At 34.1% G+C, this 15,259-nt stretch overlaps 1 protein-coding gene across 1 annotated transcript in view; it reads right to left on the reverse strand.

Moving 5' to 3' along the window:
* The window catches only part of TMEM232 (transmembrane protein 232), a 389,554-nt gene that overhangs the window by 335,460 nt on the left and 38,835 nt on the right, over positions 1 to 15,259 (reverse strand). The window contains 2 exon segments of the mRNA XM_060295515.1: positions 12,458 to 12,710; positions 13,672 to 13,795. Coding sequence (XP_060151498.1) covers positions 12,458 to 12,710; positions 13,672 to 13,795 — 377 coding nt within the window.

Below are 15,259 nucleotides of genomic sequence, written 5' to 3' on the forward strand. Positions count from 1 at the left end.
TTTATAGATTAATTTAGGGAGAATCTACATCTTTACAATACCAAGGTTCATACTCACTTATTTCAAGTCCTCTTTGAAGACCTGAAAGTTTTATGAGTATGTCTTTATAAAGTTTTATGAGTTTTGTTCTTTATATAGCACACATTCCTCGGAATTTTGCTTTTTTAATGCTGTTGCCAGTGAGTTGTTCTTTGTGCATTATTTTTTCTATTTAGTTACTGCTGTTATGTAGGAAAGTTATTGACAGTAATATGTTTCTTGTAACTAACCACTTTAATTAGTGCTAATACGATTTTCATACTCTTGGATATTCAAAATAGACATTCAGATCACCCACAAATGCTATTCCAATATTATACCTGGTTTTTTTTTTTTTTTCCTTTTTCTTGTCTTTTCACATTGGATAGGACATCCAGAATGTGGTAAACTATCAGCAAATAATGTAGAAATTGTGGCCTTTTACTTACCTTAAATAGGATCACCTTTAGTTTCTTAAGAATGAAAACCTAAAGGGATGATTTTGGTTTAATAAATACCTACCAATTTAAGAAAGTGCCCTTATAGTTCTGTTTTGCTTTATCATTTTTTAAAAAATCAGGCATGAGTTTTTAGTTTAATCAGTTCCATTTTGGTATCTGTTCAGAATAACTCCTTTTTCCTTAGTCAATTATGAGAGATTTAGATTTCCTAATATTGTACTCTCCTTGGATTCCTAGAATAAACACTACTAATATGGTATATTATTCTTTTAACACACTGCTGAATTTGATCTATTACTACTTTATTTAGGATTCATACATGTACCTTCATTCATAAGACAGAGTGGCCTATTTTTAATACTCTCATCACCAAGTCTGGGAATTGGGAGTAAATACATTTTGAATTATAGAAACTACTCCCTAAAATTTTCCTAAATATAGTATTGTGAGTTTAATTTGTCCAGCACACTCTAATCATATACCTAATGCTAGATATGTTTTGAGTGTGTGTGTGCATTCAGGTAGGTAAAGAGAACACTGAACTGTGGCAACAGGACAAGAGTCCTTTCATATTTATCACTGTAAGTAAAAGTTGTATAAAAAGTAAATATTCCTTGTATTAGTATTTTAATTAATATTTTGCATTAATATTTTATTACTTTCCCCTGAAAGCTCTTGTGAGGGTATCCAGAATCAATCATTTTTAATGACAAGGTTTGGGTTCAGCAACCACATTAATACCCTCCTAGGGAAACATATATTCATTATGATTCAGAAATAATTTCAATAATAACTTTATTAAATTACTCCTCAACTCTAGTTACAACTGTTCTGGCTAACTATAATTATCCTCAGCACATTGAAAGTTTTTTCTCAGTTAGCTGAAAGGCTGTCAGATATTTAATTTAATTCAATAACATAAACTTCTTAGAATGCTTACTGGATATAAAGAACAATGTCAATATGTACGGGGTTATAAGTTGCTAGTTTCTAAGGTAGTTCAACCTGTGGGTGGGGCAGAATTAGATTTTATAAGAGCTAAAGCTTATATAATTATGAAGCCTTCTTTTACAAAAACTATTAAAAAAGTCTTATTTTCTCAGGTTAAAAAGACATTTTTTCCATGAGAAGATATTTCTACTGCCCTTCCTAAGATTTTAGAAGGGTCTTATGTGGTGAAAGGCCCTGCAAATTAAATGTCATTGGTTTCTCTCTAAATAAACCTCTGCTTATAGGGAAATTAAAGAATATTTTTCTACAGATAAGTTGATGACTTTTTTTTTTAGCTCTTTGTTGCATAATTTTATTTTATAGCTTTTTGGGGGGGGATACATTTCTTTGTTTAAAAATTTTCTTACAATGAGTATATATTGTTTTTCCACAACCAACAATGCTTTAAAAATACATATTTCATCCCTTTAATTAGTAACATACCTGCCAAACTCCTGAAAAATCTCTTTCTTTTTTAAAATTTTTATTGGAGTAAAGTTGATTTAAAATGTTGAGTAATGAAAATAAAAGCAAAAATAAACAAATTGGACCTAATTGAATGTGAAAGCTTTTAAACAGCAAAGGAAACCATAAACAAAATGAAAAGACAACCTACAGAATATGAGAAAATATTTGCAAATGAAGTGACTGACAAGGGATTAATCTCCAAGATATACAAACAGCACATGCAGCTCATTATCAAAAAAACAAACAACCCAATCAAAAAATGGGCAGAAGATCTAAACAGACAGTTCGCCAAAGAAGACAGACAGATGGCCAAGAGGCCCATGAAAAGATGCTCACTGTCACTAACTGTTGGAGAAATGCGAATAAAACTACAATGAAATATCACCTCACACCAGTCAGAATGGCCATCATCAAAAAAAATCTACTAAAAATAAATGCTGGAGAGGGTGTGGAGAAAAATAAACCCTCCTACACTGTTGGTGGAAATGTAAATTGGTACAACCATTATGGAGAACAGTATGGAGGTTCCCTAAAAAACTAAAAATAGAGCTACCATATATCCTGCAATCCCATTCCTGGGCATATATTTGGAGAAAACCGTAATTCAAAAAGATACATGTACCCCAATGTTCACTGCAGCACTATTTACAATAGCCAGGACATGGAAGTAACTTAAATGTCCATCGACAGAGGAATGAATAAAGAAGATGTGGTACATATATATGATGGATTATTACTCAGCCATAAAAAAGAATGAAATAATGTCATTTGCAGCAACATGGAAGGACCTAGAGATTGTCATACTGAGTGAAGCAAGTCAGACAGAGAAAGACAAATATCCTATGATATTGCTTATACGTGGAATCTTAAAAAATGGTGCCAATGAACTTATTTACAAAACAGAAATAGAGTCACAGATGTAGAAGACATTTTTGAGGTAGGAATCTATAATCATCACAAGCACTGCCTCCAGTTAACTAAGAGAATTCCAAAAGTCCAAAATAAGAGTAGAATATGTGTACTTAGCTAGGCTAGTCTGATGTCCAAGTGAATTTTCCCCATATGAAAGTTTTGTGAAGTGTTATTAAAGCTTCCAACGTTTAAAAAGAAATACAGATTCATCTTGAAATCCAAGGTATTTCGTATTGCATATATCAAACTTTAGATTTCAGAACCAAAGATCCATCAGATAGGCTGGGTTCCATAATCGCCTATTAACTTGTGATGTTTATTTAGCACCACCATCCTTACTTCCCACCTCCATCTTCTTCCTTTCTCCAAATTCTGACTTAAGCAAAATAGATACTTCAAAGTATAGATTGTGTCCTACTTTCCCTAACCAAATCGTACCCATGTTTATCCAAGTTGTTTTTAAATGTCTGTGGTGTTCCATGAGTCATTAATATAGAATGATGCACATAAAGAATGTTCATACTCCCATTATAAAGAGTAAACAAATGGACAACATCTCTCTTCTGGAGTGAAAAGAACTGGTGTTAAATACGTCTTTTTAAATAATGAGAATAAATGAAACACTTACATATACAATGTATAACAATGGTATTTAATAACAATTTTGAATTGAAAATGTCATCTCTGAATAAAATCTTATTAGAGTGTCCATTTCCTTTCCTTCATCCATTCATGTATTCAGCACTTGCTTACTGAGTGCTTACTCTGAGCAGGGCAATGTCTTAGGTAATGGAATGACGCACTAAGGACTAAAATACGTATATTCCCTGACCTAAAGAGAACGAAATTTGGTAAAATAAGCTTTGCTCAGATTGCAAGTTTCTTCACACTATCCACTCTCTCCTTCTTCCTTAGTAATATGAATCACTATTTTGAGCTTGGCTCACTGACACTTAGCTAAAAACAAACAAAAACTCCCCCTTGTGTGGCCATTTGATTATAGCCGATAAGTTTACAGCAGGAAAGCTACATGATATCTTGTATTAAGAAGACTTAGTAGAAAATGGATATTATTATTCTTCCCTTCTACACACTCAGCAGAAAAAAGTGAGCCTGCCTGAGAACTTCTTAAACCCTCAAATCATCCTTAGACTGCCTATTTCTGGATTTATTTTATGTAGGAGAGAAGTAAAATTTTATTTTGTTTTATCTAATGTATTTTTTATTACATGTAGCCAAATCTACTCCTAACAAAAAACTATATAACTATTATTAAAAATACAAGCTACAATTTGGTAAATTAGAGAGGTAAAAAAGAAAGTTGGAAAGAACCTGGGCCTTCAGTGTTGTTTTTGAGCCACTAAATTAACCAACCCTAAATCCTGTATCCCTTGTAAGGAAGTATGAGTTGAACAGGTGGCTTATGATCCACTCACCCTCTTTACTGGAAGGCATCTTTGGGAGAAAAAATAAGGCATGTGACCCAGGTTAATCTCTTTGTCAATGGGATCTTCAGATAAATAGACTAGTTACATTTATTAGGAGGAAGAGACTTTATCTAGAGTGCTCTTAGGACAGCCTTGGCTAAAGGATTACTATAAAAAAAACCTGAGGGCTTCCCTGGTGGCGCAGTGGTTGAGAGTCCACCTGCCGATGCAGGGGACACGGGTTTGTGCCCCGGTCCGGGAAGATCCCACATGCCACGGAGCGGCTAGGCCCATGAGCCATGGCCGCTGAGCCTGCGTGTCCAGAGCCTGCGCTCCGCAATGGAAGAGGCCACAACAGTGAGAGGCCCATGTACTGCAAAAACAAGTAATAATAAATAAATAAATAAATAAACCTGAAATCTATAGATTGATGAGGCATGGCACCCTGGAGGAAGTTATATAACATTTACAACTCTCCAGAAGAATAAAACAAAGATATTTAAAAGCCATCTTGATTTGGGTCTTCTGTGACTTGCAGCCTAAACCTTCCTAAAAATACAAATCTTTACCAAATGCATTGATATCAAAAGCTACATTTATTGGATATTCTCATTAAGTTGCATAACAACCTTTCTTAAGTGCCTGAACACCATTACATTTTAGGAAAATATAATTTCATTTGAAAGACTTGCAGAATTTCTGATAATTTTTACATGATAATGAAATTAATAACTATGTTGATCACATACAGTCAAAACTGCATTAAGAGTCAAAGGAAAACAGGAATTCTTGGTAATATATCTCTTCACTGAACAATCAGGCAAAGATATTCCAAACAAAAGATCACGTAAAATCTCCAGAAACAAACACTAATGAGACAGCACTATATGATTTACCTGACAGAGAACTGAGAATAACTTTCATAAAGATGCTCACCAAGGTCAGGAAAACAATGCATGAACGAAGGACTTGAATAGATGTACAAACGGTTAACGGGTAAACGAAAAAAAATGTTCAATGTCAGGAATCATCAAGGAAATGCAAATCAAAAGCACAATGAGATATTACCTCACACCTGTCAGGATGGCCATTATCCAAAAAAATAAATACAGCAAGTATTCACTAAGATGGTGAGAAACTGGAACCCTTGCACATTGCTGGTGGAAACGCAACATGGTGCAGGTACTACGTAAAACAGTTTGAAAGTTCCTCAAAAAGATAAAGATAGAAGTACCATGTGATCCAGCAATCCCACTTGTGACTATATATCCAAAGGGACGGATTTCAAAGCAATATTAGCTCTTATGTTCAGTGCAGCACTGCTCACAATAACCAAGAGATAGAAACAACCTAAATGTCCATCAAGAGGTGAGTGAACAAAGAAAATGTGGTATATTCCTGCAATGGAATACTATTCAGCCTTAAAAGTGATGGAAGTTTTGCCATATGTAACAATGCATATGAAGCTTGGGGACATTATGCGAAGCAAAGTAGGTCAGTCACAGAAAGACAAATACTGCATGATTTCACTTACATGAGGTACCTAAAACAGTCATATTCATAAAATCAAAGAGTGAAATTGTGGTTTCCAGGAGGCAAGGGAAAGGAGAAATGGGGAGTTACCAATCAACAGGCATAAAGTTTCAGTCAAGCAAGGTGAATAAGCTCCAGAGATCTGGTGTACAGCACTGTACCTATAGTCAACAATAACACATTGCACACATAAAATTTTAAGAAGATAGGTCTCATGTTAAGTGCTTTCCCCACAATAAAATAAAATAAATTTAAAAAGAAGAAAAAGACAGATAAGATACATTTAACGGCCTTACGTATATATAATATAATCAGTACTATACTTTTAGATTTATCAGCACACAGAATTGTGAATCATAAGGATTGCCTGAATTCTACAGCTAACGTGTACATGGATTATTAAAGGAGTTAAATACTTCCCATGTATAAAAACAAAACCTTATTACTGATTATTTTTATGAATAACCTTCACCAAGGTAAGAGGTATACTGAAGATTTAATAGAGTATCATTAAAAGTTTCAATTGGTTCTAAGATTCCAATTAACTTTCATTTACTTTTTAAAAAGGAAATATTACTCTGTGCTAATGTTTTTTCCTAAGTTAAAATGAATCAAAATGAAACATACAAGGTTATTTTACAACCATGACACGTATTTCATTCACTACCGTCATTGTAGAATCAGCTTAAGAAAATAATTCTCAACAAAATGATAGGATAAATGTCATATTTACTTTTTCCATTCATAGACAACAGTGAATGGAAAAATACTTGGCTCCCACCTGTCTTCACATCATACTGTAACACTGGGATAAATTACTACAAATTCAGACAAATTTAACAACACTACAACCTTCTAGCAAACTTAACTATAAACCATATTGAAAATATGCTTTTCATTCATCACAAAAAGTTACCATAGGAACTTGGCAGTAAGCAAAGAGATGGGCGATGATGGTAGAGTGAAGAGGTGAAGAAAAAGAACCAAAGCAATTATCTTCAAATATCTGAAGGGCTTGCATGTGGGAAATGGAATAGACTTTTTGTGATTGCTTCTGGGAGGCAAAATTCAAGCAAAAGTTTGGAAAATGTGGAAGACAGATTTCATTATAATATAAGGAAGAATCTTTCACAGTGTTCAAAAGTGGAACGACCTGCTTTGGGAAATAGGGAGCTCCATATCTCTGCGGGCTGTGCGCTATTTGCAAATGGTCTAGAAGAGATTTGTGCACTGGATGAGAACTACGTGACTGACAAGATTTTTACTATTCTGTGATATTTTTGGTTCTGCCATTCATTGTCTATTTCTTATACAAGACACACTAAATCAGTGTCTGCTGGTTTCTCACCAAATAGACCATTTTAAAGTTTTATTTTCACAGCACAGATTTCAGATAGTTAAGTCTTGTTAAAAACTATTGTTTTATCACTATGAAAACCAAAGTAGGAACATAGAAGATAGCACTTCAAATATAGTGTACAACACAAAGCTGGGTTTCCCTCTTTGTAATGATATATATATATATATATATATATATATATATATATATATATATATATATATATATATATAATCTTCTGTAAGGACTAACTGGCTGGATGCATAAAGGTCTGTAACAAGTAGGAAAAGCCTTTTCCTCTGATGAGGACAACATTTTACCACCTTGTTTACAGCGAAATTTATAGGCTATGTTTTCTCAAAACATAGTGTCAGAAGTGGTTTAATAATACAGATTCCTGGACTCCACTTTTAGGATTTTTGATCCAAAGTTCTAGAACAAGTCCCAGGAATTTATGTTGGAAATAAAGACCCACGTAATACAAAGTCTAAAATGCTTTTATAAGAATCGCTGTAGGACAGACTGTAGGAGGGAATTTCTCAGTCATCTTTTTTCATATTCTTTAACATGCAAATGGACAGCATTTTTTAAATTTCACTCAAAAGGTCAAATAATCTAGTTAGCACAATGAGGTAGTTAGTAGTGCAGACTCTGAAGCCAAACTGCCTATGTTAAGTCTGACGTACCATTTACTAACTCAATTTCCTTGGACAAATAAATGCTTAGTGCCTCCGTTTTCTCATCTGTCAAATGGGGATAATACGAACATCTACAATGTAGTCTTGTTGTAACGATTAATAAGTTAGGTGATGCATGTTACATGCCTAGAATAGTGCCTGACACATAGTAAGTGTTAATATTATTATTATCCTGTTACCCATCAGGATAAAATGTGTCTCAAAATCATAATTTCAACAGGGATCAGGCAAAAATTCTGTGTGTTTAATTAATTTTTATCACCTTCCCTCATAGTTTTCCAGTTCAAAATTGTCTTTTCTAGGTATATACTGCAAAGCCTTTTTTCCGATAACAATTTACTTAGGCACCTGAGTATATTCAAACCTGCCTACAGCTCAGCACCACTGAGAGGTGTGTTAGTCAGCTCGGGCTGCCATAACAAAGTACCATAGACTGGAGGTCTTAAACAACAGAAATTTATTTTCTCACTGTTTTGGAGGCTGGGATATCTAAGATTAAGGTGCCGTCTGATTGTGTATATGGTGAGGGCTCTCTTCCTGGCTTTGGGATGGCTGCTTCTCACTGTGCCCTACACAGTGGAGAGTAAGCTCTCTGATGTCTTTCTTACAAGGACACTAATTCCATCATATCAGGGCCCCACCGTCATGACCTCATTTAATTACCTCCTTGTAGGCTCTGCTTCCAAATACAGTTACATTTGGGGGTTATGGTTTCAAACATACGAATTATTATTATTATTATTATTTTTTTTTTTTTTTGCGGTACGCGGGCCTCTCACTGTTGTGGCCTCTCCCATTGCGGAGCACAGCCTCTGGACGTGCAGGCTCAGTGGCCATGGCTCATGAGCCCAGCCACTCCGCGGCATGTGGGATCCTCCCGGGACAGGGCACGAACCCGTGGCAGACTCTCAACCACTGCACCACCAGGGAAGCCCTAAACATATGAATTTTGAGGCTTGAGGGGTAGAGTTCAGTCCATAGCAGTAAGGTGCATAGGATGGTCCTCCACGAAGGCAATGCTACAGGTCAGACACTTTGAGTTTCAACCAGATCTTAGATGCATAGTTGGTATTTATAAGCATATACAGAAATTCCTATTCAACCCAAAACACCAAAACTCAACACTTCCATCAGTGGCCAGAGCCCTCACTCTAGAATTAACAGACATCTGACTCTATGAAAAGTGTGTCTGACAAAAAAACCTTAAAATGAAAAAGGTACATGCTAAGTAGCCATCTATTCATTTAAATGCTTCAGGTTCTGCTCCTACATCAAATAAGATCGCCAGGAAATTATCTTCATGGAAGTTATTACTTCAGTTTCCTATAACATTGCCTTCACAAAACTATGATTTAAGAGTTTCTTTATATTAAGGGCTTTATATAAAAATGGTCGATAAGAACACTGCTTGATTCATTCATGTAAAGGCTATTGTTACCATTCTTAAGTGTTTTTCAGTTTTTCATTTATATCTTTATACGTAAATAAAATAGGATTCCCCAGGATACAAAGTGTACATAGGTCTAAGTGTTAGAAAAAAACCCTTCCTCACTGAGGTCTCTCTCATTATAACAATATTAATTACATTAGCAACCATAACATCTATTAATATTTATTGGACCTTTACTATTCATGAGGCACTATGTCAAGTGTGTATGTTTCCATAGTTTTTTCTCACAAAAAGTCCCATGATATGAATAGTATTTTTATCTTAATTATCAGGTAAAGAAATCAAGTCAGCAAGGTTAAATAATTTGACCTAGGATTTTGAGATACAAAATACAAATCTGTGTGACTCCAGAACTGGTTCTTTCAGTCTAAATGAAAAATTTACTTACTTGAAGGGTAAAATTATGAGGAAAAAAATTTATTTTCAATTAAATAAAGAAGCACTCCAGTTTCTTTGTGTCACTTCCCAAAAAGATGGACCTATCCTCTCCAGGAATCACGTTGACAAGGCCTGCACAGATGACACCACTTTTGAAGCCATCTATTTTCAGTGGTCTGATAGAAGAGGTGATCATTATCAATGATCAGGCATACAGGACAACCCAGACAAAGTCATTTTCTGTGTGTGGGAAAATCAACCAGTGATGCTGCAAAGAATCAAGTTAGGGTTTCCCTGGTGGCACAGTGGATGAGAGTCCGCCTGCCGATGCAGGGGACACGGGTTCGTGCTCCGGTCTGGGAAGATCCCACATGCCGCGGAGCGGCTGGGCCCGTGATCCACGGCCACTGAGCCTGCGCGTCTGGAGCCTGTGCTCCACAATGGGAGAGGCCACAACAGTGAGAGGCCTGCATATCGCAAAAAAAGAATCAAGTTATAATGAATCACATCAACAAAAATTGTAAAACTTGGTGAAATATTTGACTATGCATGTGTATAGTCATGTAAAGTAATGGCTTTTCATGGTAGTGACTGATACAGGAAGGCCAAAAATCCTGTATGAATGTGAAGAAGAGACCAAAAGCTTATGTCCAGTAGAGGTACCTTCTCTGATTCTGACAGAGATGAAGAAAATTGCAGAATTTTCTCACACTCTTGAGACATCTTTAGCAAAACAATCATCGGATAATCAACTTACTTTAAACATTCCCCATAAGAAATCACAATGATGCTTTACGTATTGAGAGTTTCAAAATACTCAGAATTATTAATGAGGCAAATGCCACTAGCATTATTTATGGCTTGTACAAGAAGCTAATGTCAAAGAAAATGTATTGACTTTTGACTGTAGAGGAAACAACTTTGATACGTCTCTCCTCTACTACAGATCAAATCTTTAAAGGTATTCCACAGCTAGAAACATCAATTTTCCCACTTGGGTTGAGAAAACATTCATAAAATACTGTTTACCTATTTCATTGCTAAGTTCAAGTATAAGCATAAGAAAAACATCAGGGAAAGCATCCATGGGATAGGGAGGGTGGGAGGGAGACGCAAGAGGGAGGGGATATGGAGATATATGTATACATATAGCTGATTCACTTTGTTATACAGCAGAAACTAACACAACATTGTAAAGCAATTATACTCCAGTAAAGATATTAAAAAATAAATAAAGTCTTAAGGAGAAGATAAGAAACTTCAAAGAAAGATCAACAATGAGCAAATAAATGCACTGAAATCAACTGGCTGGAAAAAAAAATCAGACTGTTGAGAAGGAATAAATATTCGAGTGTCCACAGAAACACGAAACCCTATCATTGTGAGGTTTTACCGGAGCTCAGGGGTCATGGCCAGAGGGAGGCCAAGAGGCTTCTAGGAGGAAAGATCCTCCACATGGAGGATAATCTTCTGGACCCATCACTGAAGAAAGCAGTCTTCTTTCTGTCTTCTTTCAGAAAGAACTAATTCTACATAGCTAGGCAAAAAAACTGAAGGCCCCTAATTTTTACATGAATCTGTTTAGTGGCAGGTTAAAAATCATATGTTGAGCTGCTATACAGGAAGACTTCTGATCATTCTGAATACTTTAAAAAGTGTGAAAAGAGAAGCAAATACTTCTTCACTTTATCAATACTATAAACATGGGAGAAATACAATTTATCTGCTAATGACTAAAAATCTGTTTAAAATTGGCACTAATAAAAAATAAACATAATCTTCTTGAAAAGTGGGCAAAGGTCAAGCAAATTTCACTTCGAAATAAGTTCCAATCTATTGTTTAAACCAAAACTATATTGAAAGTAATTTTAAAATAGCAAGCAAGTTTTTGAGAATGAAATTAATATCTGCTACTAAAGTCTTACTATTTAAAATTATATTCAAGCATAATTTATCCCAAATCAGTGAATTACAGTTCTAAGGAAAGGCAATATCTTGCCTCCTTCCACACTTTCAAATAATCTTGCTATCATGTTTGAAATTCAGTGAATTGTTTAACTACATAATAACTCCACTATCATTATCGCCCACCTACTGTGTGCTAAATAATATGGTAGATACTGGGTTAATACAAATATAATTCAGACATGATTCTCCAATCTCAATTATCTCATAACTTAATGGAAGTGAGAGTCATACAAGAGACTATAATAACAAGATAGACTACATGATATTCATAAAGAAGAGTTCTAGTTAACCTTAAAGGACACACTTGAATTAATATTGTCCCTATAGTGCCCTTTTCAAAACAAAAGTATTTTATTCTAATAGTCCCCCCATAAACAATAGTAGGAAAATGACCTTTAGTCTTGAGACACAATATACTATAATATCTGAGTGATTAAAGAGAAATGCTCTTGGGTTGTGGGGAGAACAAGAGAAACAGTAGATGAAAATGGAGACGATGGATGAGAAGGTCTTATGGGGAAAAGGATAAAACAAACTTTATATACATTCCATAAGTTTTCCTAAGGTCATCTCGTTTCCAAAGAATATAATCTGAATCATATATCAACCAACTCTAGTTTACATTTCAGTTGTTTTTAAATTATTGATCAAAAATTTCCATGTTATAAAACAGACTTCCCAAATTTATAGGAAGTCCTAGTGAATTTAAAATTACCTCCCACTTCAAAATGTTAACTTTTTATAAAATGCTTATTATATACAGACAGGGACATCTTAAAAATATTTCTCATCAAGTTGAAAAATAATTTACTTACAATTATCTGACATTTTTGAAGAGAAATATTCCAGAAGACCTAAAATACTTGTTTCCCTCAATTCTGGCATTTCTTCTGATTTGTCCGTGGGTAAAATATCTTTTTGTGAACTATTACAGTCGCAGAAACCAATTAAAACAGTTTTTCGCAGATCAGAATTGGCCGCATACAAGCAGATTTCTGCAAGAATTGTTATGTATATGTAGGCTACATTCCAGGCCCAGGAAAAATCATCGACCTTGCAGCTTTCTTCCTAAAATGAGAAAATAGCTATTAGACAATCAAAGTACGCTCTGCCATAATGAAGAACTATATACCGTACTTATAAGAAATGTCTCCAAATTTTATAGAGTTGTTAAAAGATCATAATCAACTAATATTTCTAAAATGCACTCATTAAAAACAAGCTTTCCATGGGTAGATTGCATAAAACCAAGTTCAAGGAATAAAAAATAAAAATAGCTAAAAAGTATATACAGAACATCAACTTTTCAATTTCCTTAGTAGTCAATGGAACATAAATTAACCCAATGAGATACTATTTTCCATTTTATATTGTAAAAGAATCTTTTTTTTATATAGCTCAATTCTTGTGTGTGCACTCTTACACATTTTTTCATAGGAAAGCAAGAAAGTTATGTCTTCTGGAGAGGAATCTGGACAACCATCCTGAGAACATTAAAAGAAAGTTCATAGTCTATCACTCAGTAATTTAGTTTTATAAATCTATTCTAAAGAAATAGTCATAAATGCAGATAAAGATTTTTGGATGAGAATACCAGTTCAACATTATTTGTAATTAACTGTGAATTAGAAATAAGCTCAAAGCTCAACAACAGAGAAATGGTTATCTCATCCTCACTAAAATGTAAATCTTAATAATATGTAATGACAACAAAAAAAAATTTAAATAGGAAACTAAACCATAAATGACTATATGATCTGAAGTTTGTTAATAAAATTAAACATCCCTCTTGTGTGAGTGCATGTCTGCATGTGAGTATAACCTATTTCTGGATTTCTGTCTACATCTATATCTATTTATACTGGGATATATGGTAAATATGAATTTACCTTTACATTTAATTAAAATTATTATTACAAAGTCATGCTCATTATAAATCCTAAATGATATACAGTTAAAATAGTGACAAAAGTAAAACTTGTTTCAATTTAGGTCTTTTTGCACACCTAAATTAACAATATACTATTACCTGATTCCGAACAGACATAATGCTTAAAAGAAAATCTCTCATTAGGTCCATGAAAGCTTTCAAACAGGCTATGTGTAATTTGGCAGCCTCCCCAAGGACCAACAAAGCCAGTGCTGAATCCAACCTGGAAATTTTATGAACAAAACAACAAAGACTTTCGTTTTAAATAATAATAAATAATTTTTTAATGAAAAAGGTAATAGGCCAGAAGAAATGACTATCCTGGATTTCTAGATACATTTATTTTCAACAAAGACTAGTATTGTTTGCCACTAGTTATGATAAAAGCTTATAGGAAAGGGCCACATCGGGCAAGATGTTGAGTTCACAGCAGTGTTCTGACAAAACTCTGAGAGTAATAAATATTACAAATGATCACATTTCTTCACAGATCCTGTATAACAAGCAATCAAGGCCTCTGGTTCTATAGTGTCCCCCAAATCTCACAATAGGTTTTGATTTTTAACCTTTTACAACTGATTCCAAGGGGTGAATTTCAAGAGAGTGTTTTCTTCGCAAAAGAGAGAATAAAAAAATGGTCTTCCTAAATACTCTAAAAGTGCAGTGTTATTTGATTTTTACAAAAAGTGCAATTTCTCAGAATAAAATTTATATTGCACATTAAATGGAAAAATGTCAAGATTCAAAATATCATATAACTGGGAAATCATATAAGAATTTGTTAGCCATAACAACGAATTTGTTAGCTATATATGTTAGCCATATATTCTAACAGTTTCAGGAAATTATACATTTAATGCTGTTGTTACCCAATTGAAAGAGACATAGTTTGAAAGGGAGCTAATAATAATGCAAATATAAAATTGCCTCTGCCTAGAGCTACATATTGCCTTGATTTATAAGCCATTAATCAGTTAAAAAGGTAATATATTCTACAATTATATTTGAATTTCACAACTGTGATATTTCAGGTGAGTCAAGTTCATGATCATTTTCAAAAGGAAACACCTCTAACCACGGAAATAAAGACAATTCTTTATACTTGAATGGAGCTTTACAGATCTCAATGTGCTTTTACACAAATACTTCCTCTGATCTGAACCACAATTTTTGACACATTCAAGAACTTTTTAAAATCTTTTTTTTTTAATATTAGAAAATTGAGACTTAAATAGATCTGGGAGATTTGTCCAAGTTCATGTTTTAAGCTAGGTTAACTAATAACTGAAGTCTTCTCCCACCTATGGGTATTTCCTGTTTTTCAATTTTGCTTTTCTAAGCCATTATCTAAGTACATTAATATTTAACCTTAGTATTACAATGTTGCCTATTTTCCACCTAATATCATTTGTCTCTTTCCTTTGAAACTAAACCTCAATTTTGTTCAAAATGGCAGAGTGCTCAGTTAATGTTGCTTGCTCAAGATGGAAACATTCTACATCTGGACTGGGATAGTGATTACACAGGTGTACACATTTGTCAAAGGTCATAGATCTGTATACATAAAATGTTTGAATTTTATTATATGTAAATTATAACACAAGAAACTTAATTTTGAAATATGACTCCCCAGGGCTTCCCTGGTGGCGCAGTGGTTGAGAGTCCACCTGCCGATGCAGGGGACACG

This window comes from Globicephala melas, chromosome 3, assembly GCF_963455315.2.
Source record: "Globicephala melas chromosome 3, mGloMel1.2, whole genome shotgun sequence".
Taxonomy (NCBI): Eukaryota; Metazoa; Chordata; class Mammalia; order Artiodactyla; family Delphinidae; genus Globicephala; species Globicephala melas.